Source organism: Pleurodeles waltl, chromosome 6 (genome assembly GCF_031143425.1).
Source record: "Pleurodeles waltl isolate 20211129_DDA chromosome 6, aPleWal1.hap1.20221129, whole genome shotgun sequence".
Lineage (NCBI taxonomy): Eukaryota > Metazoa > Chordata > Amphibia > Caudata > Salamandridae > Pleurodeles > Pleurodeles waltl.
In genome coordinates this window covers 120,648,865-120,672,751 of record NC_090445.1, presented here as the reverse complement: position 1 = coordinate 120,672,751, position 23,887 = coordinate 120,648,865, and the positions used below count along the sequence as shown (strand labels likewise).

Here is a 23,887-nt window from a genome sequence, read left to right as displayed (position 1 = left end):
AATGGTGTGAAGGCAGGGGAGGAGTAGCCTCCCCCAGCCTCTGGAAATGCTTTCATGGGCACACATGGTGCCCATTTCTGCATAAGCCAGTCTACACCGGTTCAGGGACCCCTTAGCCCTGCTCTGGCGCGAAACTGGACAAAGGAAAGGGGAGTGACCACTCCCCTGACCTGCACCTCCCCTGGGAGGTGTCCAGAGCTCCTCCAGTGTGCTCCAGACCTCTGCCAGCTTGGAAACAGAGGTGCTGCTGGCACACTGGACTGCTCTGAGTGGTCAGTGCCATCAGGTGTCGTCAGAGACTCCTTCTGATAGGCTCCTTCAGGTGTTGCTAGCCTATCCTCTCTCCTAGGTAGCCAAACCCTCTTTTCTGGCTATTTAGGGTCTCTGTCTCTTGGGATTCCTTAGATAACGAATGCAAGAGCTCATCCGAGTTCCTCTGCATCTCTCTCTTCACCTTCTGCCAAGGAATCGACTGCTGACTGCGCTGGAAGCCTGCAAAACTGCAACAAAGTAGCAAAGACGACTACTGCAACTCTGTAACGCTGATCCTGCCGCCTTCTTGACTGTTTTCCTGGTGGTGCATGCTGTGGGGGTAGTCTGCCTCCTCTCTGCACTAGAAGCTCCGAAGAAATCTCCTGTGGGTCGACGGAATCGTCCCCCTGCAACCGCAGGCACCAAAGAACTGCATCACCGGTCCCCTGGGTCTCCTCTCAGCACGACGAGCGAGGTCCCTTGAATCCAGCAACTCTGTCCAAGTGACTCCCACAGACCAGTGACTCTTCAGTCCAAGTTTGGTGGAGGTAAGTCCTTGCCTCCCCACGCCAGACTGCATTGCTGGGAACCGCGACTTTTGCAGCTACTCCGGCCTCCATGCACTTCCGGCGGAAATCCTTTGTGCACAGTCCAGCCTGGGTCCACGGCACTCTAACCTGCATTGCACAACCTCCTAAGTTGTTCTCCGGCGACGTGGGACTCCTTTGTGCGACTTCGGGTGAGCACTGTTTCACGCATCCTCGTAGTGCCTGTTTCTGGCACTTCTGCGGGTGCTGCCTGCTGCTGAGAGGGCTCCTTGTCTTGCTCGACGCCCCCTCTGTCCCTTGACGCAATTGGCGACAGCCTGGTCCCTCCTGGGCCACAGCAGCATCCAAAAACACTAACCGCATGATTTGCAGCTAGCAAGGCTTGTTGGCGGTCTTTCGGCAGGAAAACACTTCTGCACGACTCTCCACGGCGTGAGGGATCCGTCCTCCAAAGGGGAAGTCTCTAGCCCTTGTCGTTCCTGCAGAAACCTAAGCTTCTACTGTCCAGTAGCAGCTTCTTTGCACCCACAGCTGGCATTTCCAGGGCATCTGCCCATCTCCGACTTGCTTGTAACTTTTGGACTTGGTCCCCTTATTCCACAGGTACCCTCGACTGGAAATCCATTGTTGTTGCATTGTTGGTTTGTGTCTTTCCTGCAGAATTCCCCTATCACGACTTCTATGTCCTTTGGGGAACTTTAGTGCACTTTGCACTCACTTTTCAGGGTCTTGGGGTGGGCTATTTTTCTAACCCTTACTATTTTCTAATAGTCCCAGCGACCCTCTACAAGGTCACATAGGGTTGGGGTCCATTCGTGGTTCGCATTCCACTTTTGGAGTATATGGTTTGTGTTGCCCCTATCCCTATGTGTCCCCATTGCATCCTTTTGTAACTATACATTGTTTGCACTGTTTTCTAATACTATTACTGCATATTTTGGTATTGTGTACATATATCTTGTGTATATTTGCTATCCTCATACTGAGGATACTCACTGAGATACTTTTGGCATATTTTCATAAAAATAAAGTACCTTTATTTTTAGTATATCTGTGTATTGTGTTTTCTTATGATATTGTGCATATGACACTTGTGGTACTGTAGGAGCTTCACTCGTCTCCTAGTTCAGCCTAAGCTGCTCTGCTAAGCTACCATTATCTATCAGCCTAAGCTGCTAGACACCCTATACACTAATAAGGGATAACTGGGCCTGGTGCAAGGTGCAAGTACCCCTAGGTACTCACTACAAGCCAGTCCCGCCTCCTACATTGGTTGTGCAGCGGTGGGATAAGTGCTTTGAGACTACTCACCACTTTTGTCATTGTACTTTTCATAAGAGAAAAATATACAAAACAAGTTCAGTGTGTGTACACATAACCAAATAGTTTTGCATTTCTTTTCTCACTTCTTTTCTAAGGTACTGAAAAGTACTTCTAAGCTTTCTAAAAGTTCTTAAAAGTTTTAAAAGTTATTTTTTTCTGTCTTTCTAAAAGCTCTAAAAACTTTTTCTCACTTTTTCTGTCACTTAAACTCTTTCTAAAATGTCTGGCACAGGCCAAAATGTTGATCTGTCCAAACTTGCATATGACCACCTTAGCTGGAAAGGAGCAAGGAGTCTCTGTGTAGAAGAAGGTTTGAGTGTAGGGAAGAATCCTTCCTTGGAATTATTGCTTAACATGCTTAGAGAACAAGATGAGGCCAAAAGGGCCCCATCTGTTGAAAAAGTAGCTAATGGTTCCCAATCTGATCCAGGGACCCCCCTAGGAAAAGATTCAGGAAAGAAACTTCAGAGCCTGCCCATTACTAGACAGTCTAGCATAGTTGGTACTGATGTAGAGTCACACCATACAGATAGTGTTGTCTCACATCATAGCAAGAGCATTCATTCTCACCACAGTAGAAGTGATGTTTCTGTTAACCAAGCTGTTAGGGTGCCTTCTGTAAGGGATAGGTCTCCTTCTGTCCATTCTGACCATACTTCTGTTTCAAGGCATGTCCCTCCCACCCACCCTGATGACAGATTGTTAGAAAGGGAGCTCAATAGATTAAGAGTGGAACAAACCAGACTGAAGCTCAAGAAGCAACAGTTGGATTTGGATAGACAGACCTTAGAAGTAGAGAAGGAAAGACAGAAGTTGGGTTTAGAAACCCATGGTGGCAGCAGCAGTATTCCCCATAGTCATCCTGCAAAAGAGCATGATTCCAGGAATCTGCACAAGATAGTTCCCCCTTATAAGGAGGGGGATGACATTAACAAGTGGTTTGCTGCACTTGAGAGGGCCTGTGCTGTACAGGATGTCCCTCAAAGGCAGTGGGCTGCTATCCTATGGCTATCATTTAGTGGAAAAGGTAGGGATAGTCTCCTTACTGTGAAAGAAAGTGAAGCCAATGATTACAAAGTTCTTAAGAATGCACTCCTGGATGGTTATGGCTTAACCACTGAACAATACAGGATAAAGTTCAGAGAGACCAAAAAGGAGTCTTCACAAGACTGGGTTGATTTCATTGACCATTCAGTGAAGGCCTTGGAGGGGTGGTTACATGGCAGTAAAGTTACTGATTATGACAGCCTGTATAACTTGATCCTGAGAGAGCATATTCTTAATAATTGTGTGTCTGATTTGTTGCACCAGTACTTGGTGGACTCTGATCTGACCTCTCCCCAAGAATTGGGAAAGAAGGCAGACAAATGGGTCAGAACAAGGGTGAACAGAACAGTTCATACAGGGGGTGACAAAGAGAACAATAAGAAGAAAGATGGTGAAAAATCTCAAGATAAGCATGGGGATAAGGGTAAAACCAAAGATCCCACTTCAAATCTTAAACACTCTTCAGGGGGTGGGGATGAAACAAATTCTTCCTCTTCTTCTCAACCTACACAATTTAAAAAGCCTTGGTGCTTTGTGTGTAAAAACAGAGGCCATAGGCCAGGGGATAAGTCCTGTCCAGGTAAACCCCCTGAGCCTACCACCACTAATACATCAAGCTCTAGTGCCCCTAGCAGTAGTGGTACTAGTGGTGGGACTGCTGGCAACAGTCAAGTTAAGGGTGTAGTTGGGTTCACTTATGGGTCCATAGTAGAAACTGGGGTAGTCAGTCCCAAGACAGTTTCTGTCACACCTAGTGGCATTGGCCTTGCCACACTGGCTGCTTGTCCCCTTACAATGGATAAGTACAGGCAGACAGTTTCAATAAATGGTGTTGAGGCCTTGGCCTACAGGGACACAGGTGCCAGTATCACTTTGGTGACTGAAAACCTAGTGCATCCTGATCAACACATCATTGGACAACAGTATAAGATTATTGATGTCCATAACTCCACTAAGTTTCTTCCCTTAGCTATAATTCAGTTCAGTTGGGGTGGAGTTACTGGCCCTAAGCAGGTGGTAGTACCACCTAGCTTACCTGTAGACTGTCTCTTAGGTAATGACCTAGAGGCCTCAGGTTGGGCTGATGTAGAGTTTTATGCCCATGCAGCCATGCTGGGTATCCCTGAGGAATTGTTCCTTCTCATTTCTACTGAAATGAAAAAGCAAAGGAGAGAAGGCCTGAAAACTCAGGATCCCCCTCCATCAACAGGTAAAAAGGGTATCACAGTATCCCCTAACCACCCTACCATTCAGGATACCATTCCTGTGGTGGGAGAAACCTCTCCTGGGGTGGCACCTGTTCCAAGGGAATCATCAGCTGGCAAAGCTGGACTCCCTGAGGTAGAAGTACCTCTCTGTGGGATAACTAACATTGGTGAGAAAAAGAGCACCATTTTAGTTAACATGGAGCATCCCTCCAACCCTCCCAGAGAAACTTTAGTGCAGAAACTCTGCACTGCCTCACAACACTTAGGACAGCATCCCTGCCCTAGTGTGGAGCTCATAGGACAGCATCCCTGCCCTGCTCCAACTCAAGAGAAACAGCATCCCTGTTCTCTCTTCCAGCCATATGGACAAAGTTTTTGCCCAGCTATGGCTTTACTGAGACAGCATCCCGGTCTGGCATTTCCATCATTACAAATAGGTTCAGTGGATAATTCCCACTGCTCTAAACTAAAACTTACTGATAGAAACTCTGAAAATACATCTTCACATTGTTGCTTAGCTAAAAAACTTCAAACAGGGTGGTTTACATCCCCACAGGGAAGTAACCATATAGTGGATGATAAAGGGAGTAACCAGTCTATTGCAGAGCTACTCTCTACTTATCACCACTTAGACAATAAAGTCTCAACTGGCCAAGGTTAGCCTTATTGTCCTTCGTTTGGGGGGGGGGGTTGTGTGAGAAAGTAGCCTCTTTCTAGCCTTGTTACCCCCACTTTTGGCCTGTTTGTGAGTGTATGTCAGGGTGTTTTCACTGTCTCACTGGGATCCTGCTAGCCAGGGCCCAGTGCTCATAGTAAAAACCCTATGTTTTCAGTATGTTTGTTATGTGTCACTGGGACCCTGCTAGTCAGGACCCCAGTGCTCATAAGTTTGTGGCCTATATGTATGTGTTCCCTGTGTGGTGCCTAACTGTCTCACTGAGGCTCTGCTAACCAGAACCTCAGTGGTTATGCTCTCTCTGTACAAATTGTCACTAACAGGCTAGTGACCAATTTTACCAATTTATATTGGCTTACTGGAACACCCTTATAATTCCCTAGTATATGGTACTGAGGTACCCAGGGTATTGGGGTTCCAGGAGATCCCTATGGGCTGCAGCATTTCTTTTGCCACCCATAGGGAGCTCTGACAATTCTTACACAGGCCTGCCACTGCAGCCTGAGTGAAATAACGTCCACGTTATTTCACAGCCATTTTACACTGCACTTAAGTAACTTATAAGTCACCTATACTTTACCTGGTAAAGGTTAGGTGCAAAGTTACTTAGTGTGAGGGCACCCTGGCACTAGCCAAGGTGCCCCCACATTGTTCAGGGCCAATTTCCCGGACTTTGAGAGTGCGGGGACACCATTACACGCGTGCACTACATATAGGTCACTACCTATATGTAGCTACACAATGGTAACTCCGAAAATGGCCATGTAACATGTCTATGATCATGGAATTGCCCCCTCTATACCATCCTGGCATAGTTGGCACAATCCCATGATCCCAGTGGTCTGTAGCACAGACCCTGGTACTGCCAAACTGCCTTTCCCTGGGTTTCACTGCAGCTGCTGCCAACCCCTCAGACAGGCTTCTGCCCTCCTGGGGTCCAGCCAGGCCTGGCCCAGGATGGCAGAACAAAGGACTTCCTCTGAGAGAGGGTGTTACACCCTCTCCCTTTGGAAAATGGTGTGAAGGCAGGGGAGGAGTAGCCTCCTCCAGCCTCTGGAAATGCTTTCATGGGCACACATGGTGCCCATTTCTGCATAAGCCAGTCTACACCGGTTCAGGGACCCCTTAGCCCTGCTCTGGCGCGAAACTGGACAAAGGAAAGGGGAGTGACCACTCCCCTGACCTGCACCTCCCCTGGGAGGTGTCCAGAGCTCCTCCAGTGTGCTCCAGACCTCTGCCATCTTGGAAACAGAGGTGCTGCTGGCACACTGGACTGCTCTGAGTGGTCAGTGACATCAGGTGACGTCAGAGACTCCTTCTGATAGGCTCCTTCAGGTGTTGCTAGCCTATCCTCTCTCCTAGGTAGCCAAACCCTCTTTTCTGGCTATTTAGGGTCTCTGTCTCTTGGGATTCCTTAGATAACGAATGCAAGAGCTCATCCGAGTTCCTCTGCATCTCTCTCTTCACCTTCTGCCAAGGAATCGACTGCTGACCGTGCTGGAAGCCTGCAAAACTGCAACAAAGTAGCAAAGACGACTACTGCAACTCTGTAACGCTGATCCTGCCGCCTTCTCGACTGTATTCCTGGTGGTGCATGCTGTGGGGGTAGTCTGCCTCCTCTCTGCACTAGAAGCTCCGAAGAAATCTCCCGTGGGTCGACGGAATCGTCCCCCTGCAACCCCAGGCACCAAAGAACTGCATCACCGGTCCCCTGGGTCTCCTCTCAGCACGACGAGCGAGGTCCCTTGAATCCAGCAACTCTGTCCAACTGACTCCCACCATCCAGTGACTCCTCAGTCCAAGTTTGGTGGAGGTAAGTCCTTGCCTCCCCACGCCAGACTGCATTGCTGGGAACCGCGACTTTTGCAGCTACTCCGGCCTCCGTGCACTTCCGGCGGAAATCCTTTGTGCACAGTCCAGCCTGGGTCCACGGCACTCTAACCTGCATTGCACGACCTCCTAAGTTGTTCTCCGGCGACGTGGGACTCCTTTGTGCGACTTCGGGTGAGCACCGTTTCACGCATCCTCGTAGTGCCTGTTTCTGGCACTTCTGCAGGTGCTGCCTGCTGCTGAGAGGGCTCCTTGTCTTGCTCGACGCCCCCTCTGTCCCCTGACACAATTGGCGACAGCCTGGTCCCTCCTGGGCCACAGCAGCATCCAAAAACACTAACCGCATGATTTGCAGCTAGCAAGGCTTGTTGGCGGTCTTTCGGTGGGAAAACACTTCTGCACGACTCTCCACGGCGTGAGGGATCCATCCTCCAAAGGGGAAGTCTCTAGCCCTTGTCGTTCCTGCAGAAACCTAAGCTTCTACTGTCCAGTAGCAGCTTCTTTGCACCCACAGCTAGCATTTCCTGGGCATCTGCCCATCTCCGACTTGCTTGTGACTTTTGGACTTGGTCCCCTTGTTCCACAGGTACCCTCGACTGGAAATTAATCGTTGTTGCATTGTTGGTTTGTGTCTTTCCTGCAGAATTCCCCTATCACGACTTCTATGTCCTTTGGGGAACTTTAGTGCACTTTGCACTCACTTTTCAGGGTCTTGGGGTGGGCTATTTTTCTAACCCTTACTATTTTCTAATAGTCCCAGCGACCCTCTACAAGGTCACATAGGTTTGGGGTCCATTCGTGGTTCGCATTCCACTTTTGGAGTATATGGTTTGTGTTGCCCCTATCCCTATGTGTCCCCATTGCATCCTATTGTAACTATACATTGTTTGCACTGTTTTCTAATACTATTACTGCATATTTTGGTATTGTGTACATATATCTTGTGTATATTTGCTATCCTCATACTGAGGATACTCACTGAGATACTTTTGGCATATTGTCATAAAAATAAAGTACCTTTATTTTTAGTATATCTGTGTATTGTGTTTTCTTATGATATTGTGCATATTACACTTGTGGTACTGTAGGAGCTTCACTCGTCTCCTAGTTCAGCCTAAGCTGCTCTGCTAAGCTATCATTATCTATCAGCCTAAGCTGCTAGACACCCTATACACTAATATATAAGGGATAACTGGGCCTGGTGCAAGGTGCAAGTACCCCTAGGTACTCACTACAAGCCAGTCCAGCCTCCTACAACTTGTCAATGGATTATTGTTCTAGTGCACTTTAGAACTCATCAAATCTCCATTGAAGTTTTCATTCACTCACCTTGACTCATACTCGATTTGTCGACTTCACCATCGACCTATTAAACCGCACAAATTACAACATAACCAAGTGTCTCATAGACTTATCAATATACTCCGGAGTCTTAGACCACGCAGGGTCCGTACATCATCAACAACCATGTGGACAATTTGTTTTAGCACAAAGCGCCACACTCACATGAAGTTCGCCGACTTCCCTACTCTCATACCGCGGAGTACGCCCACTCCTACTAAAACATCATCATCTGGCCTAAAATCCTCACAAACTTCACAATTCACCTGCAATATGCATAAGCTGTGCAAGCGCAAAATCTACTTCATTCACACTATCACTGGAACGCCGAGAACATACTCAAACTTCCTTCAGCAAGCTCCGAGATTCCGGGAAAGTCATTTGGGACTTAGGGGCACATCATCTATCATCTCTCCAATTTGCATCCTTGAAAGGAAAAAAAAAAACACAAAACCCAATTTAGTCGGTACACCTTGCTTCCTTCCAAACCACGCCCATCAATCTCTACCAGAAACCGACACCTTTCCTACCAAACTGTAGCTTTTGGACCATCCACGCTATCAAACCGTAATCCCTTGTACTGAGGCCCCAAAGGGCCAAACCATCCGCACTACTACTAAAAACTGTTCTCAACCCGTGATCTTTCGTACTGGGGCCTCAAAGGGCCAAACCATCACCTCTGCCACCAAAAACTGTTAGCGCATCAGAGCCTTAATGAGTAAACTTATAAGGAGACGCGTTTAGGTCGACGTACCTTTGGACCATGTTCGGGGACTTCCCAGTACAAGATGTCTTTTTGTCATCACAAATCAATAGAACAATAACCCAATCAATATTCACAGTAACTAATCAATAAGCTAATCAATATCATTTAATAAGAATCAATAAGTTGAACACACCATGACCTTTCAGTCATGAATAACCACAACAAGTTAGTTAAGTGTTAAGATATTTATTTCCCTATTGATTACAATCTAATGTCATCTCTGTTAATCTCAATTTCAATTAACTTCATTAGGAACTCTTCTAATTAGAAATTTGAACGACGGTTAATCAATGCATGGAGAATATTCATTCAGTATTTAGGCACGTCATTAATATGAAGTACTTAGCAAAGTCTCAGTAATACATGATTCAACAAAGCAAGAACTCAGTCATTTGTCTATTTGCATCAGATAATTGTGAACACCTTAACTAACCTCAAATTAGCATTAGCATGTTGGGCTTCATGCAAAACAATTTAGGAAACACGAATTTGGAAAACATCTAAACTATGGCCTCTATCAAAATAGCAGCTGGTACCTAGAAAGAAAAGGCAAACAGACAATTACAATTTTGCATCAGATAGTTACCAATCCAATAGATGAGCAAACAGCGTCAGTCTTTGTCCTCAGGACATCAGTCAATTCATCATCAGCAGAGATAGGATGGGGCAAAGTCTCGATATAGCATAGCTAAGGAATGGGATCTTCCCTCATATGGAGGCGAAGTAAGTATCAGGTAAGAATGGGTAGAGGATTGTTTAAAGCATCAGGACAAAGCAAAAGAGTGAAAAGTCTCTACAAGTGAGTGGAGTCTCCCCCAAGCTCCTTGGTTCCCTCCGTTAAATCAAAACTGGCTAATTAGCCCTTAACTCCTCATTGCATAATAATTGGTGCATTGTTATCTCTGTCCAATAATTCTTCACGCATCTTGCCAGAATTTTCCACAAACCACAGTTCTCATGTCGCGGATTGGTCCATGTTATTGACGTCTTCATCGGTTGGAACGTCAGGTAAGAAAAGTTACACTTTGCGCTCCAGTCAGTGTCTCCATTGTTTTCTCCTACTACAGTTAACCTTGCACCTGTTACGAATTACACTGTTGCATTCAGCAAGAACGTCGCCTTGAGCAAGTCGGTTCTCATGAGAAAGAATTTACTACGGCTACACACACACACATAACTTCTGGAAAAGTACGGCTTCGTGTCCTTCAGAAAACAGCACATTACACGTTAGAAAATGCACTTTAATATGAGACCAGGCAGCTAGGCCCAGACCCTCGCTAAGCCAAGGCCTTCTAATTTAATAAGCAACCTCTTAATACATAACTGTAATTATGATATGCTAATACAAATTCAAAACATTATTGCATAATAATTCAGAATTAACAGCTTTCATTAGTCTTCGTATACATTGGTAGCCACTCCCCGTGGGCACATTTCAAACGCGTGTATTATTTTCTATGTTAACACGTTTTCTATGCAGCTTCATCACACAATATATTGCAAGCTTTTCATGTTAATATTGCATCTGAAAAACACACTCCAACAGAAGTGAGACCACAGTGGAAATAAGAACAGGGAGAGGAAATATAACATGAGGGAGAGCGTGGGTGTTAGAATAAAAAAGAGGGGGCACCCGGCAGCAGAGAGATAGCAAAAAGGACAGAGAAAAAACAAGAGAGGGGGGGTGGAAAGCAAATAGCTCTCTCCGAGTCAGACTCACAGGCAGATTGCCATAACCTTAAACTGTAAATGCGTGCACCCCCGCCCCGCCTTCCTCTTTGAAGTCTCACGTTTCTGTTGCTTCTGGGTGCCACGTGACCCCAGCCCAGGTGCTGCCTACATCAAGGCTCTACCCTTCACGCCGCACCTAACTCTGTCACACAACGCTATACGGCCCATTATGTCATCTCCTCACACAAGCTCAAGGTCGACGACACACGTAGGCAAATTGCTCATATATTCGTTCACACTTAGTCGCAGCCTCGGACTTCCACTACACGTCAAACTGTCAACCAGTACGCCCGTCCGCGCACACATCAGGGTGTGTGTTAGGTGTGTACATCACATGTTGAATAGTGAACAAGTATGCACGCGCTTTCACTCACCTCACCCCCCGTGGGCGCACGCGCACGCCATACGATGTGCACATCAAACGTTAAGCAGTGCGCAGGTATCTAAGGGCAGTGAAGAGGCACGCGCTCACACACCTCACACGCGCCCTCTAGACGCACAAAGCAAGACAGCAAGGTTAAAGTTACGTGCACAAGAACAAACCGCTCTCCCGGTTTCTGCAAAGGACATTCATAACATAGCAGGTGCGCTCGTAAAGCGGACTTTTACCTCGTTGGAGTCTTGGCGCTGCATAACCGGAGTTTATTGCTTTTCGGGAGCCTGTATTGTGTTAATAGGCCCAGGAATTCTGTTTCCTGGGCTATTCCTGAACATGCAACAAACTCACAGACATAAGAAGGACCTAGATACAATACACTTCCTTGACTGAAAAGTATGGCTATGTTCTTCATTTCACTAAAAACGACTGCGTTAAGCAAGAAGTAGATTTAACTTATAAATATCCTTGCATATGGTGCGTGTCACTTCTAGGAACACTGTAAACTCCGAAAATAATGCCGATTCCAACTAAACATGGTTTACTGAGGCGGTGATGAGTGGGCGACTGGTTTATTTAGAGAATCAGGATGATACTGTGGGGCCTCCAGTGTTTTGAGTGGGCTAAAATAAGGGATGGAATGGGAGGTCGATAAAAGGGGCATGGCCGGAGAAGGTTCTAGAAACCCTTTCACATATGTAATTAAGGAAGTGGCTTGAAACATACGAATTGAAATCCTGCGCTTCACACACCATGCCATTTCCCCTTTTTGTGTATTTTCTGTTATTATATGCACACATCTCACACAAAAGTGAACATCCTGCTAAACAACCTAGCCATTTTGTCTTGCAAATGATTGTTAACAGTGTTGGATGAATGAGTAGCAACACTTATTTTGTTGTGAATAACTAGAATTGAAAATGTTACAATTCTGAAACATAAGAGTGAGAATTAAGCATCAGTAAAACCTTTTGGAAGGGATAGCAGTCTCTGGAATGTCTCAATCACTGTCTTCAGGAGTCTCTCATTCTGTTGGTAATCTACACCTTTTCCATCCCCACATCTTTCTGAAATACCCATATGCACAGCTCATGTCATGTCCTTATCTTCATCATTCGTTTCACTCTGTCCTTCTGCATGTATCTCTTTGTTCTCGCGCTCACCATTCTCTCTTCCTTTGGCGCTGTCAATATTTCAAAAGCTTTGTGTATCCTATTCATCCACTACACATAAAATAACGATTGCCACAGAGGTATCCACAGCCCTGTGCACTTTGCAGAGAACAAGGACTGGATGAGCGTGTAGTCTGAAGACATTTATGACCCACTGACAGACACTGCCACCAGCCTCAGCTCCACAGCTCTTAATCATGCACCCTACTCAACACCCATCCACACCCTGAACTCAACCAGACATCTAGACATGACTCAGGTCACAGTATAGAACACATAAGAGTCATATACATTGTATGAAAAAATAGAGGATTGGAAACAACTTCGTGAAAAAACACAAACTACTCTTTGGGAATGCAAGATGAGGCAAAGCACATGAAATGTAAACAGGAACAACATCACTGTAGAGAAAATCATTAGTGTTTTTGCCTGTAAAGTTAAAGGAGTTATTATAGAGCCAGATAGGTATCGGTTTAAAGTCAGTTTTCTGTCAAGTCTGAGACATGGCATGACCCTACTCACGTAAGGCCCTTAAAGCCCAATATTCATCAGTTAAAATAGTATGAACATGTGAAAAATGTGAAAACTATAGAGGACAAAATGCAAAAACATTTTTCTCAGAAGTGCAAGAGTGCATGCAATATTACTGGCCTCTGACTCCATATGAAGGGGCAAATTATGCACATATAAGTACAACACCCAAAGGCTGGTGATATCTAGTAGATTAGCACCACCCAGTTACTCACCATCTCGCTTAGCTCAGCCTGCAACTCTGCCTTCTCCGCACACACCTTCTCGTAGGCCTGGATCATCTCCTCCAACTGCTCCTCCCTCTCGTTGCTCTTTTCAAGCTTAGGGTCATTCAAAGAAGAGCCAGTGAACAAGAGAGATAAGCAGAGAATCCCAAAACAGAAAGATTAGCAGAGAATAGAACGACAGAAGTCAGTAAAGAGCCCCAAATAATGAACAAAGAACCACAACATAGATAACACAGAGATCAAGATAACATCCAAAAATCGTAGATATCAACAAAGAACCCCAATCAGAAAGATCAGCAAAGAATCCTCAAACATTGTGTTCAACAAAGAACTAAAAATTTGCAGATAACCCCAAAATAGTGAGATTTGCAACGAAGGCCTAGACAGAGTCAGTAAGGAGTTTCAAACTAAAAAGTGAGTAAATAACTCACAGAAACTGACCAAGGAGATCATGAAAACACTCCAAAACAGAGATACCTATAATAAACCCCAAAGCAGAAAGATGAGTAAAGAACTCCAAACAGACAACAGATGGACGAGTAAAGAACCCCAAAATAGAGCTGTCAACAATTAACCCCAAAAAAGAAATATCCAAAGGGGTAACCCAGTAATAAAAGCCATAAACAGAAGTGACCAGCTGAAAACCTCAAAACAGAAAGATCAATAGAAAAGGCCGAGTGAGGAGCCAATAGACAGCCCCAAACAAAAAGATGAGCAAGGAACCCCAATGTAGGTAACAGAATTCCAATACAGGTGGATTTACAATGAACCAGGGAAATGGAGAGAGCAGGAGAGAATCCTAAAACACAGTGATCAGTAAAGAACACCGTAAGTGAAATATCAGGAAAGAACCTCAAAAGCAACACCAAAAAAGATAAGTAATGAACCACAAAGGAGAACAATATGAGGATAACCCAACAAACACCAACAATAGCAACAAAGAATCTAAACGAGAGAGATTAGCACTGAACCCACAAAAAGAAAAATTAACACAGAACACCCAAAAAAATTATCACAGACCGACTTAATGCAAAAGGATCAACAATGAACCAACAAACACACAACAGCCTGAATGTGGAAGTATCTATTAAAAAAACCGGAGGGGTCAGCAGTGCACCCCAAAAAAGAAAGAATCAAGCTATTCCTCATCGATGAGGCCTAAATAGGACCAAAACAATCTGGCGTTACTTACATTTCCATCTGGAGTTCAGACTGGTTGACATGATCGGAGCAGAACCAAGATCACTATGTCTAGAGTGGAATAATAGTCAACAAAATGATTGACTGGAATAACTCAGAGTATTATCAGGGGCTAGGATTAATTCAAGAATTCCATCCACCACATTTTGTTTTCCCCATAAAAGGATTATGTGTTTCCTCGAATTTCAACAATAAATCCCACACATACATAATCAAAAAACCTAAATAGATAGCATCAAGAAAATCCCAAAAGAGAGTGTTCTACAAAGAATCCGAAAACAGACAGGTCAGCAAAATAATAACAAAATAGAAGAACAAGATCAGTAATGAATCACCAAACACATAAACAACAGCACACAACCTCCAAATCAGGTATATCGGCAATGAAGCATCATTGCAAAATAGGGATCAGCAAAGAACCCCAAAACAGAGGGATCAGGATTCAAAAACAAAACGGGTGGATTGGCAATGAACCACTACAAAAATCAAGATCAGCAAGAAATACAAAATCAGAGAGAGTATCCAAGTCTACCCAAACAGAGGGATTGGCAATGCCAGAGCAAAGGGAGATCAGCAAAAACACTCAATAGATATTTACAAGAACCCCCAATGCAATGAACCAACTGTGAACAAACACAGCATTATATGCAAAGAATCCCAAAAGTGCCAGGGCTGCAAAGAATGCCAACAAAGTGTTATAAGTGCTGAACCACCAGAAGAAGAGAGTTCATTTAAGAAACTCCAAAACAGAGATATCTGCAAGGAACTATCAAAACAGAAAGATAAGCAAGAACACCAAAAAAGAGAGATGACCAGGAATCCCAAAATAGTTGGGCCAGCAAGCTCAACTAGATCAGCAAACAACCTCAAAATAGTAAGGGTAGGAAAGATACCTAAATCATGGTGCTTAGCAAAGAACTAAAAACAGCAAAATGAGGAGCAACCCCTCAAAACGGAAGGACAATAACAAACCACTAAGCACATAGAAAAGGACCTCAATGCAGAGTAAAAAGCCAACAATACAGTTATACTACCAAAGAACCACGAAGCACTGTGAGATCAGTAAATAACCAAAAATAGAGAGCTCAACAAAGAACACCAAAACAGTGGGATGAGCCATTAACCATTGAGAAAAACAAGATTGCTCAACACCACTGAGACATGGAATAGGGAACGAACACCAAAATCAAGGTATTAATGCTGAATTACCACAGAGAAAAATAATCAAAGACAAAGAGAGTTCAACAGGAACACTTGAATCAGAGACATCACTAATGTACAATCAAATAAAGAGCAGCAAAGAGCTTCAAATGAGATTAGCACAGAACTCCCCTAACAGAGGGATTAGACATGACCCACTAAAGTGAGAGAAAAAAGCAAATGAGCAAACAATCCTAATCACTAATGAAGCCAGAACACAGTAATCAGCAGTGAACCATCATGGAACGATCAGCAACAAATCTAGAGCTGAACAATAGTTAATACACCACTCTAGAGACATAAATCAGCAAAGAACCACATAACAGGCAGATCACCATAGACTGTCCTTACCGAAAGAGAGGCGCTATAAACCACCATGAGAAATCAGAAACGAGTCCTCAAAACAGAGAGATCAAAGACACCTCAAAACTGAGACACCTGATATGAACTCCCGAAAATAGAGATCAGTAATGAACCACCAAGCAACAGCAGTCCTCAAGGAAACAAGGATCTCCAAAGAAGATGAAAACAGGGGATCGTCAAATAATGATAAACCAAAGAACAGAATGGACCCCAAGCTACCCCGAATGCGAAAGCGAGGCGAACCACTAAAACAAAGCATGGTCCAAACAGTCTACAAAACAGAAAGAACATCAGAAACCCTCAAAAAATATATCCGCATAATCCCCCAAAACAGAGAGATGAAGTCTGTAATGCAAAATGAACATACTCAAGATACGAGAAGGCACAGATTCAAGGTATGGGGGGCGATGAGAAGTTGTGAGTGGGCTATTCAACGTGTGGGGGTTAGATGTTAATGTTTCCAGTGCTGGCAGGATATAGTGAAGGTATGCAGGAGATGCGTGGGAGGGAACTATTCAACGAATAAGGAAAGGGATAATGACGCTGTGGATGAAATACATTGTGTGAGAGAGAGATATGTAAGTGCAGGGTCGAGCTAGTCAAGGTGCAAAATGAAAGATAAATGGTAGTCGTGGATTTATTCTAGGTATGGCAAACAGATAAAGGTGTGGGAGGAAGAATTGTAAGGGGTAGGCGCAAGATATTCAAGGTACGGGGAAGTGACAAACATGTGGGTGGGATAGTCATGGTCTTGGAGGGTTATATTTTAGGTACTGGAGAGTGAGATTTAAGGTGCAGTACAGATATAATGAAGTTGTGGTGGTGAAGTTTATGTTAACAGAAAGATTTGAGTAAGAGGCACGTTAATGCTCTTGTGTTGAGAAATTCTTTCTAAATAGTCTTTTTTTCACTTTGGAAAGAAATGTTGGAAGGGTTTTGGTGCTGTTGCTTTGGCCGTGGGCTTAGGGTGAGGCTTAGGGGCATGGAACTGGTAGGGAAGTTGGGGTTTGTGACCAGGTTAGGGAATGGGGGCTTGAGGTAGGTGTGGGGAGCAGAGGTGTGAGGCGGGTGTGCGGAGTAGGAAGTCGGTGGAGAGTAGAGGGAGTGGTGTAGGGTAACACGGCGACGCGCCTCACCTCATGCTGGATCTCCTGCAGGCTGGGCACATCCTTCTGCTCCAGGGAGCTCTCTTTGGTGTCGTACACTGAGAAGTTGTGATCCTCTTCAAACTGTGTGATCAGTGGGTACTGATGTGTGCCAAATCCAACAACAGAAAAGAAGACAAAAACAGCAACTTCAGAAGTGAACGCACATCACAAGCTTTGATGTCCCTAAATTAACTAAAAACTATTTGATAGTTAAATCATCTTGTGAAATAACAATATTGTCTTAGTTCGCAGTACAACAGCAGGTCGCTAAGGAGCTATGCAACAGAAACCACTGAGGCAACAAACAACTGTAACCAGATGGACATTGTGTCATAAGGAACAGAAGAACGCCATGGCCTGGCAGTCGGAGGGACTTCTCATGAACTGACCATGGTTACTTCCTGCATTTTGAAGCCCGGGGGATGTTGAGGCCAGAACAAGGTCCTAGGAGTAGACCAAGGAGATGTTGCTCTAAAAGAGCCTTTCTGAACTACTGTATATAGAACCCGGGGACACTGTGGGTTGCGAGCCAGAGGAAAGTCACTCGTCAAGGACCCGAGGACATAAGAACTCAAGGGCTTTTTCAATGTTGAAGGCTAAGATCATTTTGTGATTTGGGGGCTGTAGAGATAGTGGACTTTTTGGATGTTGTACATCAGGGATTAAAGGACACTGCCTGAGGGGGAGGTGAGGAAGAACAACATTTTTGTTATAGTCACTATTGCATGCCTATTCCATAGCCCCCCTTCATGTTAAGAGAAACTCCTAACATGATAGATGTGATGTATCACTGGTTTGGGGACAGTGATACAGGGCGACAGAGTAACTGTGGCAACAAAGGACTACAGACTTCTGGAACCATCTTATATCATCTTTGAGTGAATGAAACACAAAAAGAGACGGAGTACGATGCTTCACACCTGACCTTGAGCTCATAAAGTTTCAGCTTCCTCCGGAGAGTTGAGTTCTCCCGCTCCAGACCTGTCAAACGGTCCTTGATGTCATCGTAGGCAGTGATGAGGGCAAAGTGGGAGGCCGAGCACATCTCACTAGAGAGGTCAGTGTTGGGACTGTCGATCCACTCCTCATCCTGGCACAACGTTTCCTGAGCTATGATGGTAATGTCATCATCGAACATGGAGTCCATAGCAAGGACCAGCGGGGACGTTCACAGGGTGCGGTCACGGCATGTGGAGGCCTGCCTGCAGGAGAGAGAGGTAAGAGGTGAGGCCTAATAACAAACATAGAGAAGAGGAATTCCTGGGATAGGGTGCAATCAGAGTATGGTGATGCCTGAAGTGTAGAGGGCAAAGAAGTGATGCCTACAACTCAAATTAGGGAGAGCCCATGGGTCTGGGCTAATTATGGTATGCTAATACCCGCTGATAGGAGAGGTAAGTGACATTTACTACTCAACAAAGGTATGGTGAAATAAGCACAGGTGGCGGCCTGGTGGCAGAACAGGGAACGGAGAGGGCATGTCAGTAGAACAACAAAGGGTATGTTCAAGCTCAGACACAGTGAGGACACATTGATGCCTGCCTGTAGGACAGAGAAGGAAGAGGCTATGTCTACTGCTCAACAAACTGTGTACTGTTGGGTCAGGACACACTGATGCCTGCCTGCAGGACAAAGATGCAAGGGGGGGCTTGCTATTGATAAAAACAGAGGTACCTCCAGATAAGGGTATGATGTAAGAGCTATGGTTCACTCTCCTTTGTGAGCTATAGCATGTTCTATGTTTCACTGGTTGGAACATGGTGGTTGATTGAAAGAGCCTTGGCAAGTCCTCTCAGCTGTGGATGAGGCAGCAATAAACCTATGGCGTTTATCTCCTCCTCACATTTGTGGTCTGCCTCACCTTTTTACAAGGTAATCACTGGATGCGGTCAGAAAGCATGGAGGCCTACCTGTAGGACATAAAGGTAAGAAGCCATGCAACCCCTACTGCCCAACAAAGGCAGTGATCCTGTGGCAGGATAATTGTCCTTACCATCAGGGCATGTGGGCACTTGCTAGCAGAAGAGAATAGCCAGGTGATACTGTGTAGTAGCGTATTAAAACACAAACTGCAAAAACATAGAATAAAAAATATGGCATACATAGATATGATTCAAATACTGAACCACTGAAGTTAGAATAGTTCATTAATGGGGCCATCTAGTGTGGAGAAGAACACAATTCTCTTTACTCAGTCTGCCACTCTAGCAAATTAGCAATCACCAACAATAAGCATTCTAGAATATTCCTTTAGTTCATGATGTCTGCTTGGGTTTAGAGACCTATTCAGACATAATTCACCAGGAGACCCCTTTAATACGGTTTTACTGTAGGTGGAATTGAGTTTTGGCTGAATTTAGGATTTTAAAAAAGCACGAAATGTTTGCAGAAAAATATTTATGTAAGGTCGATATTTTGGCAAACTATAATCTTCTAAGAGTCTAAGTGCCTCATTTACTAAGAAGTGTTGCAGTGCTGTGCTAAATTTGGCAGCACCAGTCTGCCTCACTTCAGAAACGCAGGGATGCACTGTATTTAATACAATACGCTCCTGCGTTTCCCTAGTGCTGGCTCTAAAATTAGCTACCTAGCACTAACGCATGTACCCTTGCACCATAGGTCAGAATGCAGCACACATTGGAAAAGCAAAAACGAGAAGAAATAAAAGTATTTCTCCTTCTTGCACCATGCTAACGCCACCCTTGGTTTGGTGTTAGTTTTTGTTGCTGCCTCAGATTTATGGATACTCGTAAATCTGGCGGCAGCATCAAAATGTAGTGAGGGTTGCTGTGGAACGCCCACAGCAACACCCATTGCACGGCCCTTTCATGCAAAGTGATGTGTGTAAAGGGGCCGTATTTACAAAGCGGCATTAAGCCACAAAAAGTGTCTCAATGCCGCTGTGTAAATATGGTGCAGGGCGCTGCACCACTGGAACGTCGGTAAAAGTGGCGTTCCGGTGGCGCAATTCCCTTGTAAAAGAGGGCCTATGTTTTTACACCCTGCGTGTACGGGAGCATACAGGCCTCCACGTGACAGGCAAGTGCTCTTTTGAATTATGACACACAGGAGAGTTGTGAGAAGGGAGCGAATCCTACGCAGTCTAAATTAACAAATCCAACAAGGCAGAGATGCAGGCATTAATCACTGAAAGCAACATGACGACGGCAGATAAAAGAGATACTTTGATGAGTAATTTAAATACTGTATTCCAGGTAAAGTGCAAGCTAAGTGACAGGCCTTTGATGCCTCATATGGAAGATGTGAGACACTCTAGCAGTACACTGTCAAACCTGCGGAAAGTGGAAAAACAACACACGCAGGTCCTCACGACTTTGCAGGACAGAGTTGGCTGCAGTTTTCTATATACCTATGGAAAGTGCTCCATTTAAACCGGTGGTTTCCGGTGCGGGCACCGGTATTTATTTTTAAGGGCTGGTGCTTAGTTTTCTACATCAGGCAATTACTGTGATCAAAAGACACATTTGGGAAAGACGGAGGAAGGGGAAAACGAAAAAGCGTCACAAAGGGAGAAAGCAGAAACCTGCAGGAGTGAGCTAAAGGGGCAGGGAGTGGCTGTAAATGGATGAAAGAGGCCTGAGATGGCTTCAGAATTACGTTGACTCAGTATTCCGTGCTCGCACATTTAATTGCAACAGCTGTGTGTTTCAGAGGAGAGCTTTGGGCACCGGCACATTTTTATTTACAAATTAAGCACTGCCTATGGAGTTGGGAAACCATGGGCATTGCCACTAGAATGCTGCGATTGTTTGGCTGTGGTGATTTTTGCTTAATTGTAGACTTGCCGGAATTGACACATAGTTCATCATTTGCTGTATAATCTGCAGATTTTAACAAAAATAATAGTTTCGAGCGCAAACTATTCAAAAGTTGCTAAAAATGGAGAAACACGGCAATGCTTTTGCAAAGGTTGAATGGTCCACTTTCTGTAGCTTAATACCATATTTGGGTGTTAAACTGCTAATGGTGTGCACCTAATGCCCGTAGAGTGTTTACAAGTTTAAGAATGACAAAATAATTAAGTAATACTATCAGAATAGTATTGCCATATAATTTGGCCCTCCCATGCCGCATAATTCCAGTGACCCTGCCTATGGGTAGTGGGCTGAAGACTATTGAGGTTTAGTGAAAACTACAACAGAGCCTGCATATTACCACTTCCAGGTTCATAATGTCCTGTTGAAGGATGTTCTGGGGCAGGGAAAATGGTGGATGTATAAGCTGGGCATTCCCAAACATCACTGGTGTCTGGGACAGTCCCACTGTGAGATCTTTGTGTGGGATTATAGGGGTGCTCAGACCTTAGAGACCCCTCACAGCAATTGACACAGCTTTCCACTGACCTGCATTTTTAGGTCTGGTCTTTGCCAGCTTTAGCTGTCTCGCCAGACAATTGTTTTTCTAGGAAAATCACACGTATTATACATACACAGCTGGACAGCAGGCTTCATCCATTAGTCTATTTGTCATTCACATTTTGCTTCTGCTCGCCACAGCCTACAGCACGCAGAAACAGGCATACCACTCTACCAATTGGCTCCCTTTACCATGCAGCGACCCCTTTCTTTAAACCGGTCTAACCAGTCCTTGCGGGTTCAAGGCAGCGGTTATGGCGCCGGCGTTCAATGCCCCCTATGGGGGCGGGGTTTGCTAATGTGGCCAGCTACCCAGATCCAACTGGGGCTTCAACAGTGCAACCCCTTTTAAAAGCCTTAGATAGGAGGTCCAGGCAATCGGAAATCTAATCGCTGCATTTGCATGTTAACAGTGATTACAAGGGTACTTGAAGGGCCCTTATGTTTGAAAACAGCCCTGCCTAAATGAAACTCAGTTTGTCCTGCAGGGTTCACACTAAAAGAAAGTGTCATGTCACTACACAATGGACATTGCTCACCTAGAATGAAGGAAAAAGTTGAAATGCAGAGAATGGAGGGCACTGAATATAAAGGGGAGGGGATAAAACCAGGGTCTGAAATAATGTGGCCTGAGAGCACCAATACAGGCAGCAGGCTTGACTAAAATGTGCAACAAGAAAAGGCAAATTATGCTGCATAATGCAGTCCATTTTTGATAGTATTACATTATTGTTTTGTCATTTTTACACATGGTAATACTGTCAAGGCAAAAACTTCACCTTATTCGTACCAACTTAACATCCAAAACAGAAATAAGCAATTGAGAGATGCCCAAATAATGTTTGCAAAGAGGCTTCCATGCGTCCAAACACATCACTTAGTTTTGAGTAACTTTGGATCCGTTGGAGCTAGGGACATTTTTTCGTTAAAATCTGCTGATCATACAATAGATGATGGATTATGTGGCAAATGCAGCAAATCCATAGTTATGTGAAAAAAGCAGGGGCTTCAGGACCTCATGATTCTACTGGCTCTGGGTACGAAAGAAGTAAGTTAAGAGTTGGGGGAGAGATGATAGACGAAAGGAGGAGTCTAGGCATATATTTACTAACATTTAGCGAAGCTTTTGTGGCACAAAAGGGATGCACATCAGCGCAACATGTTTATTTGAAATTTATTTTCCAGCGCACATAACATTAAACAACATTTTAGAATATGATTAAGTGTCATCAAAATTCAACAAAACGTATTTCTTCTTTAACACATGGAAGTGTTTCGTCTTAGTACAGCAGGTTATATCACTGCATTAAGAAGTATTTATTAAAAGTAATAGTTTTGAACTTGAACTGAAACATTCCAGCCATCACCCTGATAATAGTATTAGCGAACTAAGAGGTACGTCAGGGTTCATGCGTACCCAGTATGTGGCTAGATTCTTATTGTACATGGAGGAAAATGATAGTCCATGACATCAAAACAAGAGGTGTCTGGACTGCACACATCCTGAATGCACATATTTGAAACTACTCTGATGTGTGATAATGAACAAAATGGAGGCTGAGTGAAATAAAGCATTTGTCTAGGATCACACAATGTGATCAAGCAGGGATGCTGGGATTGGTCCTAGATTTTCCAGTTTCTCACTGTGCAATTAAGCTCTAGATGGGTATCTCTTTATGACATGAAAGCTTAATGCTTGCTCTTTAATTCTTGAAGGACAATACTAGAGAATATGGGCCCCCACAGCGTAAGATGCACACAGAGACCGTCCCAGGGGTAAGGACCACATCCCTCAGGCTCCTTTGCAGTTGATCCTCCCCGCCAGGATGCAGCACTAACACACCAGGTGCACTTATTGTGCTGTGGGCTCTGTAGCGGGGAACACACACACGGACAGAACCAGGGGTAAGGACCACACCCCCCAAGCAGTTGATCCTTCCCGCCAGGAGACAGTGCCAGCACACCAGGCACACTTAAGGTGCCGTGGGCCCTAGCAGTGCAGAACTTGTGTGGGGCACACCTTGGCAAAGACCGGGCCAAAAGCAGGCCCATCTGTGCCCATCTGTAGTGAAAATAGGTAGGTTTGACCACTGACTTTGTGTTTCATCACTGTGCATGTTAGTTGTTCAGTGTTCACCAGTTGCAGATTACATTTTGTATTCTGTTTAGCTGCCTATTGGCTTTATTGTGGCGTTAGGCATTGCAGTTGAGACATTGCAGATGAGCTGTGTTTTTCCACATGGTAAACTAAGCTTGTGTTTCTCGTATTTTCTCTCACCGAATACGACCAGTTCTTGAGAGAGAGCACATATTTATTGTTTTTCTCCAGTGCAGGGAACAGGTTGGCCTTGGAAGGGGAGCTTTGAAAGGTTGGCCAATTTTCAACATTTTTCTTCCAACTCTGACCTACAGTAGCCAGCATGTTTGAATATTTCCATCTGAGAGGGGAGGGCCTTTCAGAAGGCTTTTTCCATGATTGTTTAAACTATAAAAGAGGTGGCCCTGCTCAGTAGCGAGGGAATTTCTGAGATCTCGGTCAGGATTGGACGTCAAATGCCTGACACAGACACTT

At 44.7% G+C, this 23,887-nt stretch overlaps 1 protein-coding gene across 1 annotated transcript in view; it reads right to left on the bottom strand.

Annotated features, from left to right (window-relative positions):
- The window catches only part of TBKBP1 (TBK1 binding protein 1), a 279,179-nt gene that overhangs the window by 175,610 nt on the left and 79,682 nt on the right, over nt 1–23,887 (bottom strand). Inside the window, exons 2-4 of the mRNA XM_069237503.1 lie at nt 17,865–18,141; nt 16,928–17,038; nt 13,017–13,121 (exon numbers count right to left, since the gene is read on the bottom strand). Of these exons, the coding sequence (XP_069093604.1) occupies nt 13,017–13,121; nt 16,928–17,038; nt 17,865–18,086 (438 nt within the window). The 5' untranslated portion in view covers nt 18,087–18,141. The remainder of the gene's footprint in view (nt 1–13,016; nt 13,122–16,927; nt 17,039–17,864; nt 18,142–23,887) is intronic.